Source organism: Ovis canadensis, chromosome 14, assembly GCF_042477335.2.
Source record: "Ovis canadensis isolate MfBH-ARS-UI-01 breed Bighorn chromosome 14, ARS-UI_OviCan_v2, whole genome shotgun sequence".
NCBI lineage: Eukaryota > Metazoa > Chordata > Mammalia > Artiodactyla > Bovidae > Ovis > Ovis canadensis.
Genome location: NC_091258.1, coordinates 47,612,225 through 47,628,671, shown reverse-complemented (window position 1 = coordinate 47,628,671; position 16,447 = coordinate 47,612,225). Strand labels below are relative to the sequence as shown.

The window sequence follows — 16,447 nt, the reverse complement described above, 5'->3', positions numbered from 1 at the left end:
ATCGGCCCAGGCCCTCCAGGCTCATGGGAACACTCGAGGTCGGGGTGGGGGTGGGGTGTTTAATGGGGGAGGGGGTTATCGACTCCTTTCAGACGTGGAAAGAGGTTGTTTATTTTGACATCTTTGAGTCGAATCCTTCAGACATTAGGAGTTTATACCGGAAACTTTCTTTAAAAGTAGAGAATCATTTCAGGCCCAGCTCATAGTCTAGAAACATTAAACATGATTTTCTTGGGTGTTCGCATCATGCTTAATATTAATATTGTTCACGATCAACTTAGTCTTCCCACTGCCTGCTTTATGCTTGCAGTGTTCTACTTAACTACCACTGTCAATGTTTTTCTGTTTGAGGTAGAAGTCTCTAGGGATCCTGCTAATTACTGAGCTTATTAAAAGTGGTAGATTAGATCTACTGCTTAATTGAAGTCATAGGAAAAGCTACCCCAGCCCCCAAAACTCAGGGGGTTGCCCTGGGGAGGGGCCTAAGTAAGAAACAAAGTGAAATTGGAAGCCCTTCTCTCCTCACCTCATCGGGCAATGCCTTCAGGGACAGGGACCCCAATTGGGGAAGGTGTTTTGCTCCCAGCCTTTCATGGAATTTAGAATCTAAAGCCCTTGTAGTACCAAGGTTTATGAGGTTAGTACTCTCCAAGGAATCCATATGCCTGGGGAGGAGGGCTAGAGTAAGGAGTCCCCCAGACTTGGAGGTGGTTGCCTTTGGGCTGAATGAGAAGCTAAGAGATTTGGCAAGAGGTCAGGCCTGATGCAGGTAAAGCAATGGATACTGGGGCATAGCGTGCACCTTCAGACGTTAAAGAGTTTATTCCAGTACCTTTTCTTTGGAAAAGCCCCTGATGCTGGGAAAGATTGAAGGCAGGGAGAGAAGGGGACATCAGAGGACGAGAGGGTTAGATGGCATCAACGACTCAATGGATATGAGTTCAGTCAAACTCTAAGAGATAGTGAAGGACAGGGAAGCCTGGCGTGTTGCAGTCCACGGGGTCGGAAAGAGTCAGACACAACTGAGCAACTGAACAACAAAGGATGCTGTGCTTTGAGCAGCTCTTTCACAATGAGTTTATGGACTGAGCTAAGAATCAGCATTATATTTGCTGGCGAGGCTATCCACTGGCAGCAATGGGTGAAGTAGCGTCTGGTTCCTTCATCAATCTCTTCTGAGTCTGGTTTCCTTGAGTAAGCCCTGGATAGGTGGACCAGATGCTGGAACCCAGGGACCTGAGGGCTGCCCACCTCTCTGTCATTTCTTCTCTTCATTTTGTCTCCAGCATTTGCAGACACCTGGAGGCACCGCTCTAGCCACAAGCTCATGCTCAGTTACAGTTGACCGCTTGAGGAAGGCAACGGTGCCAAGTTTTATCTACTACGTGGGATTCCCAATAACACCCATTGAAAGTCTGTGAACTTTTGCTAAAAACCAGAAGGAAAAATTTCGAATCTGTCCCTGGAACTAAAAATAAATGTAGGCTAGTGTCCAGGAACAGGGAACAGTTAATGAGGACTGGAGAGGAGCCTCCAGTCTTGCTTCTGCTCAATCTATCTCCTTTGATGAAGGCCAAGAGAACATTCTAGAGGGAGGTGTCACTCTTCTGTTTAACACTGCTTAATCTATCCTCTCACATGGCCCCTGAGGCCCTGCAGGGAATGCCCAAAGCCACCTTTCACCCTCTTCATTGTGCTTTGCTTTCTCACTTATCTCTGGGTCTTTGTGCATGTTGTTCCCTCTTGCTGAAACACTTTTCCACCAATCCTTATCTCTTTGCCTTGCTAGCTGCTCTTTGTATTTCAGACTTCAGCTGAAATTCTGACCCACAGACTCAGTGAAATCCTTCCGGGAAATTCCCTTACCACTATGAACAATACACAGCACATTTTACTGGTTTCAATGCTTGCTCCCCACATCTGTGCTGGCAGGGATGATATCAAACACTCAACATTTCTTTTTAAAAAATCATTTAAAATCTGCTGCTGCTACTAAGTCGTTTCAGTCGTGTCCAACTCTGTGCGACCCCATAGATGGCAGCCCACCAGGCTCCCCCGTCCCTGGGATTCTCCAGGCAAGAACACTGGAGTGGGTTGCCGTTTCCTTCTCCAGTGCGTGAATGTGAAGTCACTCAGTCATGTCCGACTCTCAGAGACCCCATGGACTGCAGCCTACTAGGCTTCTCCATCCATGGGATTTTCCAGGCAAGCGTACTGGAGTGGGTTGCCATTAAAATTATATGAACACAAAAATTACATGAACATATCATTGAGAGAATCAAATAGTTCTACAAGGCCTATAACCCCCATTACATTTCCAGCTTCCCAGAACTGACATTTTAAAACTTTTAACCAATCGTATTCATCATTATATGGGAAGTCCCTTTACCATTATCTTTTTAATTGACATGCATATACTGCTACCTCTTGAGTTTTAAGCATGTCCGATGAGTATTTCGGTCTCTTGCCCACCTTCCCCTTCTCCCTATCACACACAGACACATTGTATCTCTCCTAATATGTCCTTTCTTCCTAATATGACCAGGTACTGTGGTGAGATCAGCACTAATTGTTTACATTGTTATAATTATGCAGGTATTATTCACCTGTGATTTACCATACCTCTTTTCTATGTATCATTTTATTTCCCCACAGTTCATCTATGAATATTTCCTTAATTTTCTGTGCAGTTATCCCTATATGTGCGTGCGTGCTCAGTTACTCAGTCGTGCCTGACTCTTTGTGACCCCATGGACTAGAGCACATCAAGCTCCTCTGTCCATAGGATTTTCCCAACAAGGATACTGGAATGGGTTGCCATTTTCTCCTCCAGGGGGTCTTCCCAACCCAGGGATCAAACCCACGTCTCCTGTGTCTCCTGCATTGGCAGGCAGGTTCTTTACCATTGAACCACCTGGGAAGCCCACATTTATCATTAATTTATCTGAACACTTCACTGAAACTATGAATCTTTCTTTTCTGTATATTCAGACACATTCTTACTGCATTAGCCAAAAAGTTCTTTGGGTAAGACAGTGAAAAACCTGAATGAACTTTTTGGTGAATCGAATAATTTCATCTTGAAGATGTCTCCTGAACCCTCTAGCTGCTCTAATCTGGTCTGGTCAACCCCCAGCCCTGCTGCACAGGGGCCTATGTCTTCCTCACCATAAGGACCCTTATCACCTCTCTCTATGCTGCATCCACCCTTTCCTGGATCCCATGTCCTCTGCTTCTTTGGTTTAAATCCTTGTACTGATGGTATTCTTCTCCAGCAGCCTCCTGAGAAGAGACAGGAGTCTTTCATGTCCAAAAGAGTCTTTCATAAGTCATCACACCCAGCTGATACTCCAGCTGGAATCAGACTTCTAAGTGGGCATCATTTTTCCTCAGGATATGGAATGATTTACTCCATTCCCTTGAACCTCCCCCTAAGTTGCTTTTGAAAGATCTGATGCCTTTCTTTCTTTCTTTCTTGATGCCTTTCTGATTCCTGATGTTTATAATGAAACCTGCTCAGTTCTCTGGAATCTTGAGGCTCTTCTCTTTGCCCCAGTGGTCTGATGTATCTGATGCTAGTCCATGTTGATTCATTGTGCTGGGCACTGATGGGTCCTTTAAATCCAAAATCATATCCTTTGGTTCTGTAAACATGTTCCTGAATTATTATTTTTTGTTTTCTTCCCTCCATATTCTCTATTCTAACTTTATGAGAGTCTTATTATTCTATTAGTCTCTTGGACTATTCCTCTAATTTTCTTTTCTCTCATTTTCCACCTCTTTGTCTTTTGATTCTTTTTCCTATGAGATTTTTAACTCATAATGAATTAAAATTTGTTTTGCTTTCATATTATTTAATATCCAAGGACACAAATACATATAATTTTTAATATGGTACCCCCTACCCTCAACTGTGCCTAGTGTTCCCTAGCTAAGGGACTCTGTCTTACCGTCTCTAGAGAAAAAAGTTCTAGTTGTGGGTGATGGGCAAGGGAGGGGATCCAGGAATCCATTTGCTTCTTAAAAGACTCACTTGGGTTTTTTTTAGTTTGTTTTTTAGATTTCTGCTTTCACTCCCACTTCTAGATGTGTTTGGTAATGTCATGATTCCCAAGCCTTTTTTCCTGTGATATGACCTAGGATGCATTTCAGCCTTCCCCTGTACCAGCTTAGGGTTTAGCTTTCTTGGATCTGCTAAGTCAGTTACCATTTGCCCCTTTGCTCTTCTGCTTCCAACATTTTGTTGCCATTGTCTCCGCTCTCATTCTTTGTCCCTGTGGTTTTATGCCTTTAAAACATAAATCCGTGTAACTGTCATTTCACTGGGATTTGGGAAGAAAGCAGAGGCCAGAGCCTGCATCCAGTCATTCAACTTGTCTTTCACTGGCAATCTCCAGGTCTTAACATATCCTTTAGCATAGACGTGCCCAGGAAATATCTGTTGGTTGAATAGAGTGTTCTTGTCTTTCCCATCTTTGGTAACCAAAAGGTGAGTGCTGTTTAAATTGAGATCCCCTTAGTTATGGCATTTAATGCTTCTCACTTCACAACCTCATCTGAAATATATACTAGGCAATGGACATGAATTTGGGTAGGCTCTGGGGGTTGGTGATGGACAGGGAGGCCTGGCGGGCTGCGGTTCATGGGGTCGAAAAGAGTCAGACACCACTGAGCAACTGAACTGAACAACGTGTAGTGAAAAAAAAAACTGGACGTGAGCTGGCTCTGTCCACCAACTGTGTTGTTTGGGACTACCAGTCTGAAACCTTAGTCGAGTCTTCTGTAAAATGGGAATAACACTTTCAAGGGTCTTCCTCAGTGCCCAGAGCATGATAAGCTCTAGCTATTTGAGGTGTGGAAGGGTTCAATACCAAAGCGACAATTCTTAGAAAGTCAGTGTTTTACTTAAGCTTGAAATTAGCCTTCACACTTGAATTGCAAATTGGCCCCTAATTAATGCCCTTCAGTGTAAAAAATCTGTGTTTTACTTGCCTTGATGATTAGACAGAGATGGCAAAAACCTTTGCATCTAAGAGAGGAAACTAATGTTCATCACCAAGGGTCTCTTATGGGCAAGCGGCCACTCCTCCGTCAGGCAGGAGGACCCAGAACGTACACTGGGAGTTATTCGCAAATCGTAACTGTGTGTCTGTCTTGCAGACCCGGTACTAAACGACCCCACTCACTCACTCTGATTTCTCCTCACTTGTGTTCCTGACCTCAGAACCGGTTTGTTGCCCGGTGAGGGAGCCCAGACACTTCGCCCCCTCTTGTCAGTCAAACAGCCCAAGTCAGGTCCACCCCGGGCTTACTGTTCTCAGCACTGAGGTCGCGCATCTTGGCCCTCACCAGAAAGTCCTCCGGCCTACTTCCTCCAGGGGAGAAACTGAGGCAGCGCCCTGGGAAGGCAACACCGTGCCCGCCCAGGTCCACCTCAACCCTCCGTCAGACCCCACTCTCGGGTCCCCACAATCCCTGGTCTCCTGGACCCCTGCCCTCCCACGCCGCGATGGCCTGACGCGCAGCCGCGGCCGGCCCCCCGCACGGGCAGGTGAGGGCGGGGCCGGAGTTCCCGGCGCCCCGCCCCAGCCCCTCCTGGCTAGAGGCCCCGCCTCTCCGAGGCCCCGCGGCGCGGGCCGCCGCCTCCCCTCGCGGGAGCAGCCGAGCAGAGCGCCACCGAGCGGCCAGCGGGCGGGCGTTCGCTCCGCCCCCTCCCGGCCCGCCGCGCCGGCTCCCGCCTCCTTCTCTCTCCACTCGCTCCCGCCTCCCTCCCTTTCCGCTGCTGAGGCGGCGGGAGCCGAGCCCGAGCGGACCGAACCGCGGCCGCAGCGGGGCGGCGGGTGCAGAGGTGGCGGCGGCGCTGGTGCGGGAAGTCAGTCTGTCGGCGGCGGCGGCGGCGGCAATGCGGCGGCCCTGCTGAGCCCGCCAGCTCCGGGCGCCGGGAGCCAGCCGCGCGAGGCGGCTCGGGCCGGGCGGCAGCATGCGGAGCGGCGAGGAGCTGGACGGCTTCGAGGGCGAGGCCTCGAGCACCTCCATGATCTCGGGCGCCAGCAGCCCGTACCAGCCCACCACCGAGCCGGTGAGCCAGCGCCGCGGGCTGGCCGGCCTGCGCTGCGACCCCGACTACCTGCGCGGCGCGCTCGGCTGCCTCAAGGTCGCCCAAGTGGTAGGTGCCGGGCGGGGCCCCAGGTGCGGGCGGGCGGCCTAGCCGCGCGCCTTCCCTCGCTGCTCCCGCTTCAGGGGGCGCAGGCCCTGCCGGCCTCCACCGCGCCCCAGACTTCCCATCGCCCAGCTCCTTGCGCCCCCTCTTCTAGCCGGATCCCCGGGCTTCCCTCCCGCCTCCCCTGGGGACCCCGCCTTCCCCAGCCCTGCTGCCTCAGTTGTGCGCCTTCTACCTGAACACCTGCCCCCGGGCCTACCTGTCCACGCCAGCCTTGGCTATCGCCAGCCTCTTTCACTGTTGGACTTGGTGGTCCGCGGAACCCGGCGGGGGTCACGCCTTCCCCTGGGTGCTGCTGGTCATAGCAACAACTTGTGTTAGGTTTTCGGGGGCCGCACATCCGCCACTGCTCAGGACCCTCCTCGTTTGTCTCTGGTTCCACTACTGGGAAAGGTTTCTTCCCCGGTGCCCAGCAGAGTGCTGAGCATATGGTAGACGCTCAAATAAATGTTGGTTGAATGGAGGCATGTAGTCTAGATGCATTGAGGGAGCCCAACTCTGCCCGCAGAATCTCCAGTTTATATTGCAGAGGTTTTGATTCCTTCTAATTAGCCCAGAAGATAGAACCGGCATCTCTGAATCTTCCGCCCCAGCACGGTGGCTGGCATTGCCCAGTTGGTACCCAGAGTTAAATCACTGCAGGAGGGCAGCCAGTTTTGGAGGTAATAGAAACAGAGAACTTTCTGTTGGGCTTGTCTATGGTAGAGCTCTTTCCTCAGAATACTTATTTTTAGCTTCCAGGGCGTTCAGGACAGTGTCCCCTCCGCCCCTCTTTTGTGGGTTTCTAACGAGCCTGTTTGATTAGTTGCTTAGCTCTGTTTGTGGATAGAGCATGCTCTTGTTGGGACAAAACTGTGTCTCGGTATTCCCTGACACAGGTAGGCCTTCCGCTGAGGCCCCTTACAAAACTTCATTGACTTCTCAGCCAGAGAAGCCATTTGCACGGACCTGCACGGTATATGCATTTTGTTTCTTCCAAGCATTGGTCTCCTTGTGCTTACTTGAGTACGTTGGTAAAGGTTCCTTGGGAATCATTTAACGTGAATATCCTTTCAATAAAAGTCTCAGTGTTTGTAAATTGCAGAATCATAGCCTGTTTTATCTTTCTTTTGGGTGAAAGGCTTGTTCTGCTGACTGTGGGGTGGTAGTTTTTGAAGGGCTCTCAGGAAAGACAAACCAAGCAGGTTATTCCTCTCTAGAATTTTAAACTGACCTTATCTGTTAAACTGGAATGTTCTCAGAGATATATTGGTTCTGGACTTAGGCACTGCTGTTAGTAAAGAGAATGGAGAAGGTGGGGGAGGTGCCATTTACAAGAAGCAGCTAGCTGATGTTTGAGTACAGCACAGATAATCACAAGTGAATAAAAGAGCTGGGAGAAAGGGAATTTGGACCCAGGTGGAATTTAGGGATCTTGTTAAGTACCTTGCTTTGTTCACTCCGACTTTTGAAGGTAAACAGACCTGCCACTTAAGGGATCTGGTAAAAGAATGAAATCCAGTAGTTTGTATAACATGTTAGCTATCACCTCATTGCTGGAATTTTGTCACCTAAGGCCATAAATGGAAACCAATGATAAATGGTATTTATCATTGCCTTTTTGTAAGTTGCTATTTTTGGTAGAACTTTACTTTTCATCTGGAAGAACTTTGGTGTCCAGCTCCTAAAATCTCCCCTAACTCTTGCCTCTAGATTTTAAACAGTGAGAGGTTGTCTTATATGTGGGTGAGTGAAGGACAGGGATCTGCTTGAAGGGTATGGCAACATGAAATAGTCTCCCATGCATTTAGCTTTTCAGCCTTGATTAAAAACTCAGGGTTTTTAGGGGGAAAACCCCTCCACAAAACTCCAAGAAATTGGACTCTTGGCTTAAACTGGAAAAGAAAACAAGAGTCGTTATGAAGATTTTTTTTTTTTTGTTTGGCTGCCCCACATAGCATGTGGGATCTTAGTTCCCTGACCAGGAATCGAACCCATCTCTTCTGCCTTGGAAGCACTGGCAGCTTGGAGTCCTATTCACTGGACCACCAGAGAAATCCCTGAAGATATTTCTAAGATGTTGCAACATCCCATCAAGAAATATGTTTCATATAAGTTTTAATTCTGTGGCTTTTGTGAAAAGTTTGATTTTTTAAAATTTTGTTTTAGTCTTTAGAGACAATTTTTTGTAGTCTGTGGCCTATTGCCACCTGTAGGTCCTTGCTCCAAGTGTGGTTTGGCAGTAGTCCTAGCATCTAAGAGCTTGTTAGAGTTGCAGAATCATAGGCTTCACCTCAGACCTTATGAATCATAATCTACAGTTTAGCAAGATTTGCCAGAAGTTCTCCTGCACGTTAGAGTTTGAGACTTACCTTTCTGTAATCATTTTTAGTGTTGAAACTTTATACCTGTGTATGCATGCTCAGTTGTGTCCGATTCTTCATGACCCCATGGACTGTAGCCCGCCAGGCTCCTCTGTCTGTGGAATTTTCCAGGCAAAAGTACTGGAGCGAGTTGCCATTTCCTTCTCCAGGGTATCTTCCTGACCCGGGGATCAGACGTTTCTTGTATTTCCTACATTGGCAGGTGCGTTCTTTATCAGCTGAGCCACCAGGGAAGCTCTGTATCATTTTAGCGTTAAAACTTTATATACAGGTACTGGCTATCAGTTCTCTGTCAGAACCGTAAATAGTCAGCATCAAGGCTGGGGTTCTTCTGTAAAATGAGCCTATACCTCCCTCAGGATTAAGAGGATGAGGTAATAGGTGGAAATTAGCACCTAGCTTATTAGGTGCTTAGTTAGTGTGTAATAAAATGTTAGCTGTCACTGTTGCTAATTAATTAAAGAAACATGATGAAAATGCCACCCCAAAATTATAACTAAATTTTTAAAAATAAACTTTCACCACCTCTCTGGTCCCTCTTTTTAAAAAAGTTTTAGTTATTTGTTTTTGGTTGCGCTGGGTCTTCGTTGCTATGCAAGATCTTTCTCTGGTTGCCAGAGAGAGGGCTACTCTTCACTGGTTGGGGAACATGGGCTCTAGAGCACACAGGCTTAGTTGCTCCATAGCACGTGAAACTTCACAGACCAGAGATCCAGCTTGTGATCCCCAAATTGGCAGGCAGATTCTTATCCACTGCGCCGTCGGGGAAGTCCTAAAATTACATATTTGAACTAAAGATAGCTTACTTCCTAGTGATTTAAAAGTTAAATTGATCTTTTAAGTGGAACCTTATTTGATCATAAAACTAATCTGAAATAGCATGGAGATTAATCAGTGCATTTTCATAGTTTATATCGTTGGGGAGAATATCTCAAACAATGTGAATGTACTTTTTGTAGGAAAACAGTTGGTTTAAGCTATAGATTTAAATACCTTCTTCTTCCTTTTGAATGTGGATTCTGTGAGTGCTTATTGGTTTTTAGCTCCCAGACATCATTTAATGAAATAGTTAATGTTTATTTATTGTTCATTGTTCTATTTTGATTTTGTTTTTTTCTCAAGCACACTTGGTTGAAAGCAGAATTTTGCTCTTATGATGGGGAGGGGCACACTATCAATTATACCTTGATGTTAGGACAGTGTCAGAAAAGCACAGGCCCTCGGTGGGACAACTTTCTGAGTAATAATAACAGCGGACATCATTAATGAATGCTGACTCTCGTCACTTTTATGGATGAGAAAATTAGAGGCACAGAGGTTGTGACTCCTTTAAGGCCTCATGGTTGGTGGAACTGGGATTTGTACCCAGGCAGTATGCTCTTTAGGCTTTCCAGGTGGTGCTAGAGGTAAAGAACCTGCCTGCCAATGCAGGAGATATAAGAGATGTGGGTTCAATCCCTAGGTCGGGACGATCCCCTGGAGGAGGGCATGGCAACCCAGTCCAGTATTCTTGCCTGGAGAATCCCGTGGACAGAGGAGTCTGGCAGGCTATAGTCCATAGTGTTGCACAGAGTCAAACACGACTGAAGTGACTTAGCACGCACGCACATGTACCCTTTACTGCCTCCTGAACATCACTTTGAGTTGTTCCACTGAGCAGGACAGACCTTGAGTCCAGGAACATTTCTCTGGTCTTTGGTCCACCCTTTTGGGTGATCTTTTGGCTGACTCTTACATGCTGAAATGATACGCTCTACAAGCATTTTGATTTCTCTGTGGCCATTGTGCTGTCCCTAGGAGAGCAGTTCCTGTGTAGTGTCCTGTTCCTCAGCCATTAGTCTTGCTCACTTTCTGCAGTGAGGGGATGGGCCTTGTCAAAAGAGCCAAGACCAGAATCAGCATTTAAGTTCCTAAAACACCCCTCAGTGAGCTCTTTTGCATCAGATTCCTTTCTTTCTTTCTTTCCTTTCCTTCTTTCCTTCTCTCTCTCTTTTCTCTCTTCCTTCCTTCCTTTCATCACTTGTATTAATGTTTTTGGGCTGTGCTGCCCAGCTTGAGGGATATTACTTCCCCAACCAGGGTTGGAACCCGTGCCATCTGCAGTGGAAGTCTTAACCACTGGACCATCTGGGAAGTCCCTGAATCCCTTTCTGAAGTTCCTCCCATGCCTGATTGACCTTCTGACCTTGCATTGCATTTGTCTAGGACTATTTTTTAAAACAAAGTTGGGTATTAGGTGATGTTTAAATTCAGACTTTAGCTCTGCTGATTGCCTTGAAATCTCTTAATCCCATTGTGATTTGGCTTCTCCCATAGTAAAATGTTGGAGAAGGCAATGGCACCCCACTCTAGTACTCTTGCCTAGGAAATCCCATGGGTGGAGGAGCCTGGTAGGCTGCAGTCCATGGGGTCGTGAGGAGTCGGACATGACTTCCCTTTCACTTTTCACTTTCATGCCTTGGAGAAGGAAATGGCAACCCACTCCAGTGTTCTTGCCTGGAGAATCCCAGGGACGGGGGAGCCTGGTGGGCTGCCGTCTATGGGATTATACAGAGTCGGACACGACTGAAGTGACTTAGCAGCAGCTTAGCAGCATAGTAAAATGTGAGTGGTAATGACTGGACGTTTGTGAACGTTTGGGGACTTATAAGAACTAAAGGGGCTAATGTTTGGCAGGTGCTCTCTCAGGTAACTCAGTGGCCACTGTGAGCATTTGCACTCCAGGGCTGGGTAATAATGTGTCTTTCATTTGATGGAAACTGTGTCAGTTTTTCATCCCAGGCTGGGGAGCACAGTTCCTGCCTCGCTGGCCATACTGAAGCAGGGTGGGGACCTGCAGAGAACGACAGATGAAACAGTTCCATTGCACGAGGTTCTCACATGTACCTTAAGGTGAGAATAGTTAGAATAGTTTTATTTTCCCTTGGGAATTTTGTTATCTTTGAAAGTTGTGTTCCTGCTCAAAAACTTGGAGTCAAGGAAATTCTAGCAGAAAATCGAAGATTAAAACCATTCATAAGTTTTTATGATGCTCAAAATAGTAAAATTATCATTCAAGGCCTCAGAAAAATGTCTAGTAGATGTCTGTTTTATAAAACCAGACAAAGACAGTTCAAGAAAAGAACACTCCAGACCATGTTCATCCTCATGAACACAGGCACAAAAATCCTCAACAAATATGAGGAAATCGAATCCTGCAATGTTATATAGAAAGAATAGTACATCACAATCATTGTAGTTTGTCCCAGGAACAAAAGGCTGGTTCAGTTTTCCAAAATCAGGAGATAGAATCCACCATGCTAACAGTTTAAAGGGCAAAAAACACTTGATTATGTCAGTGCAGAAAAAAAAAAACTTTTGAGAAAATTCAGCGTTCATTCATGATAAATGTTGCCAAGCAAACCTGGAAAAGGGCATCTGCCAGAAATCTACAGCTAACATACTTGGTGGTGAGAGAATACTTTCCCCTTAAGATGGGGAGCAAGGCAGTGAAGTCTGTTCTCACCACTGCTATTCCGCATCCTACTGGAAGTGCTAGCCAGTGCAGGAAAAGTAAATAGAAGGCATTCAGATTGGAAAGAAAGAACAGCTGTCCTATTTGCAGATGGCATGATTGTCTATGTAGACAGTCCCATGGGAATCAATAAAAAGCTCCAAGGACTAATGTGTGAGTTAGCAAGGTCAACACACAAAAATCAATCATATTTTTATATCCTAGTAATAAATCACTGGAAGCTGAAATTGGGGGTGGGGAGCAACCCATGTCAGTTACGATAGCTCTGAAACAAATGAAATAGGTCTAAATCTAATAAAACATGTATGGGATCTGAAAGCTATGAAACACTAAAGGAGGAAATCAAAGACTACCAATATAAGTGGACAGACATATTCATGAATTGGAAGACTCAATATAGTTATTAAAATATCTTTTCTCCACAAATTGACCTGTAGGTTTAACATAATCCCAAAATCCCAGCAAGGTGTTGTTTGTGTTTTTTTTAAGAGACAAGATGATTCTAAAATTGACATGCAAAGTCAAGTTAATCAGAGGAGTGGTGAAGGATTGGTTTCCAGGGCTGAGGAAACAGCAACGTGAAGAGAGATTGCAGAGTTCAGGGGTGTGTGTAGGGGGGAGGGGGATGAGGAGGGGTTCTGAGAGTACGGACTTTGTGTCTCTTATCACTGCAAGACTTTGGGCCGTTGCTTGTTCACTTCAGGCCACAAGCAGGTCTCCTTGTTTGTAAATCGAAGCTGATCAGAGCGCTACTGGCACGGCACCTGTGAGCCTTCTGTACAAAGTCCTTAGCAGAGTGTCTCTCACACAGAAGTCACGTGAACCTGTTGGCACTGTCACATATCTCTGAAATGTCCTAGTTGGGAAACTGGGTGACCAAGGGTCAGGGTGGAAGGGAGACTTACTTTTCACTGTATGACTCTTCATCCTTTTGTTTATCACATGCAAATATCTTCTATTCAAATATTCCCAGGGCGTCAGCTGTCACTAGCTCTACCTCAGGATAGATTAGCCTTAAAGCTGTTATACCAATCATAATGTTTAGTTAACCTCTTATTACTTTCCTTACTTTGTAATTTGGAGGCCCTTGGGGAGAATGATTTCAATAATACAGACATCTTGAAGAAACTTGAAGTTTAAGAAGTTTTTCAGTCTATCTTCCTTAAAAAAAAAAAAAGCCTTCTGTGTAATAGCAGGTGCTTAATACATTTGTTGATGCTAATGGGAAAACTTCTTGCATCTGAAAGGAATTTACCCTATAGCATGGTGACTGTAGTTAATAATACTGTATTGCAATTGTATTGCAATTGAAAGTTGCTAAGATAATAGATCTGATAGGCTATCACAGGAAAAAAATTTTAACTATGTATAATGATGCGTATTAAATAAGACCTACTGTGCTGATCATGTGGTGACAATGTCTACATCATTACTGATACAGATATATATAGAGATATTGAATCATTCTGTTGTACACCCTGTTATAATGTTATATGCCAGGTAAATCTCAATGGAAAAAGAAAACATTGTAACTTAGAAGGAAATTAGGGGAAAAAATCTTAGGCAATGAAAAGAATTTTGGAATTTTTCCCTTCCAAAGAATGCATTAGATCCCCTGATCATGGTTTCCCCTGATCATGATTTCCAATTTTTTGCTAAAAGGAAGGATCCTTCAGTAAATGTCCTGCATTCTTCTTTTGAATTGTTACTATTTTGGTGGTGGTGGTGTTAAATTTCAAGTAGTACTTCTACTAGATCAAAGGGCAATATCATTACATTTCTGAACATTTTTAAAAACAATTATGAACTTGGTCCTACAACATACCTAAAGTTCTCAGTTTATTCCAAGTTACCAATGTCCATACCCACAAGAACCTCCAGTGGGTGAGCTCGGTAAGACCTTCAGGACTCCTCTTGGGTCCCAGGACCAAATTAATTCTCCATTGACAGCTCTGGAAGACCTTTGTTCTTTCTTTCTTTCTTTTTTTTAAAATTTCCTTTCCATTTTATTGTCATATGTGTGTGAGTGCTCTGTCACTCAGTTGTGTCCCGACTCTTTGTGACCCTATGGACTGTAGTCTGCCAGTCTCCTCTGTCCATATGATTTTTCAGGCGAGAAAATACTGGAGTGGCTTGGTTTATTGAGATATACTTAACATAAGCACTGTAAGTTTAAGGTATACAGCATGATGATTTAATTCACATACATCATGAAATGGTTGCCACAGTTAACTTTAATGAACAGCCCTCTCCTATAGATAAAAATTAAAGAAATAGAGGACTTGCCTGGCAGTCCAGTAGTTAAGACTCGGTGCTTTCACTGCAGTGGGCGTAGGTTCAATCCCTGATCTGAGAACGAAGCCCCCACATGCCATGTGGCACAGCCAAAATAAAAAGAAATAGAAAAAATCTTTTTTGCCTTGTGACTAGAAAAACTCTCAGAATTTACTCTCTTGACAACTTTCATATATAACAATAGCAATGTTAATTATACTTACTCTATTGTACATAACATTCCTAGTACTTATTTATCTTATAACTAGAAGTTTGTACCTTTTGATTGCCTTCATTCCTTCCCTTCTTCCATCTCTGGTAGCCACAATTCTGATCTCTTTTTCTATGAGTTTAATTTTGAAGTATAATTGACCTACAACACTGTGTTGGGGCTTCCCAGGTGGCGCTGCTGGTAAAGAATCAGCCTGCCAGTGCGGAAGACATAAGAGACACGGGTTTAATCCCTGGGTCGGGAAGACCCCCTGGAGAAGGGCATGGCAACCCACTCTAGTATTCTTGTCTGAAGAACCCCATGGACAGAGGAGTCTGGCGGGCTGCTGTCCATGGGATCGCAAAAAGCTGGACACGACTGAAGTAACCTAACATGTACACACTGTTAGTTCCTGTTATATACAAGATAGAGTTTGATATTTCTATTCTATTTCTATTTCTAAATTATCACTGTGATGAATTTTTTTCTTAATTAGAAAGTTCTAAGAGCCTTTCCCAGGTCATGGCACCTCAGAGGATGCTTAGAGAGGTCAAGGGGTCAGGTGTACACGCCCTGTCAGATCCGTGAGGCTTCTCCTGGTAGAATGAATGGGTGCTTTCCTGCATGCTGGGGAGAGGCATATTCCAGCCTCTGGAATTAGTGCTGCGTTTACCTGAGCTCCAGCACAGGTAATGGGGTGTGTGATTCACCCCATTAAGGGCTGAGGTCTGTGTAGCGGCCAGAGCAGTTTATTTTCCATGATGGTCCATTTAGCTTCCTGAGCTGTTGAAATGACTGAAAATACCAGCATTCTGGCCTTCAACCCACAGCTATCACTCACTGACTCTTTATCCTTACTCCTAGAAGTAGCTCCAAATCCTTTTGTAGAATGATGTCATGTGTCTTTAGAAAATAAAGTTGTTTATTAGAGAATAGAGCAACAGTCAAAGGCCTGATCACAGATCCTACATTTTCCCAGACAGCCCTGATTTCCTGTGCTGTCTCAGACTCTATGTAAGTACATCCTAAGTTAAAAAAAAAATTATTGTACTTTAAATTATGAAATAGTCCAGTCATTGAAATCAGAGCCGCAAGGGCTCATATATTGACAGTGTGTTCTGAGGTTTTTCTTTGGAAAGTAAGAATATTCCTGGGGGACAGGCTGTATTTGCAGAAGAGATAAAAGCAGGTGAGACAAGTTGGGATTTGGATTCGTTAGCAGAGTCTAAGGAGGAGAATAGACCGGGAAAGGCAGAGAATGAGAGAGCAAGACACCTCTGGCTGAGGGCATGGCCTCAGCATCTCATGTGGTGGCCAGGAGCCAGTTTATACTTTCAGAGGCTCAGTTTAAAGTGGTCCAGAGCTGGGAGCAGGCCTGTAGCTGACCGAAGAGGGGGCAGATGAGTAGTACAGAAGTCAGAAAGTGATACCTCTTTTGGGAGAACAGCTTGCCTTTTTAGCATTTGGAAACTATCTTATTGTGAATCAGTTTAATTTCTTTTTTTTTTTAATGCTATTTTTAAAGCTATAATGGAGGTAACAAAATATCCTTTACTATTGAAAATATTTTTAGCATAGTCTTGTTTAGTTGCTAACTCACGTCCAACTCTTTTGCGACCCCAAGGACGGTAGCCCACCAGGCTCCTCTGTCCATGGGATTTCCCAGGCAAGAATACTGAAGTGGGTTGCCATTTCCTTCTCCGTGAATGGCTCTTTCTTAAGAGCACCTCGAGGCTGGGAGAGAGATGTAAACAGATAGCTGCAGTATAGCGCAGGGGTGATGTATGTACAGATTGCTGTGGGCACGTTAGACCAGGAACATTACAGCGTGGAGGTTACAAGCGATCACACTAAAGTGGCATAGC

General features: G+C 45.1%; 1 protein-coding gene across 1 annotated transcript in view; it reads left to right on the top strand.

Annotated features, from left to right (window-relative positions):
* The first annotated feature begins 5,667 nt into the window (after positions 1–5,667).
* CMTM4 (CKLF like MARVEL transmembrane domain containing 4) overlaps positions 5,668–16,447 on the top strand; it is a 73,502-nt gene continuing 62,722 nt past the window's right edge. Inside the window, exon 1 of the mRNA XM_069548939.1 lies at positions 5,668–6,166. Within this exon, the coding sequence (XP_069405040.1) occupies positions 5,981–6,166 (186 nt within the window). The 5' untranslated portion in view covers positions 5,668–5,980. The remainder of the gene's footprint in view (positions 6,167–16,447) is intronic.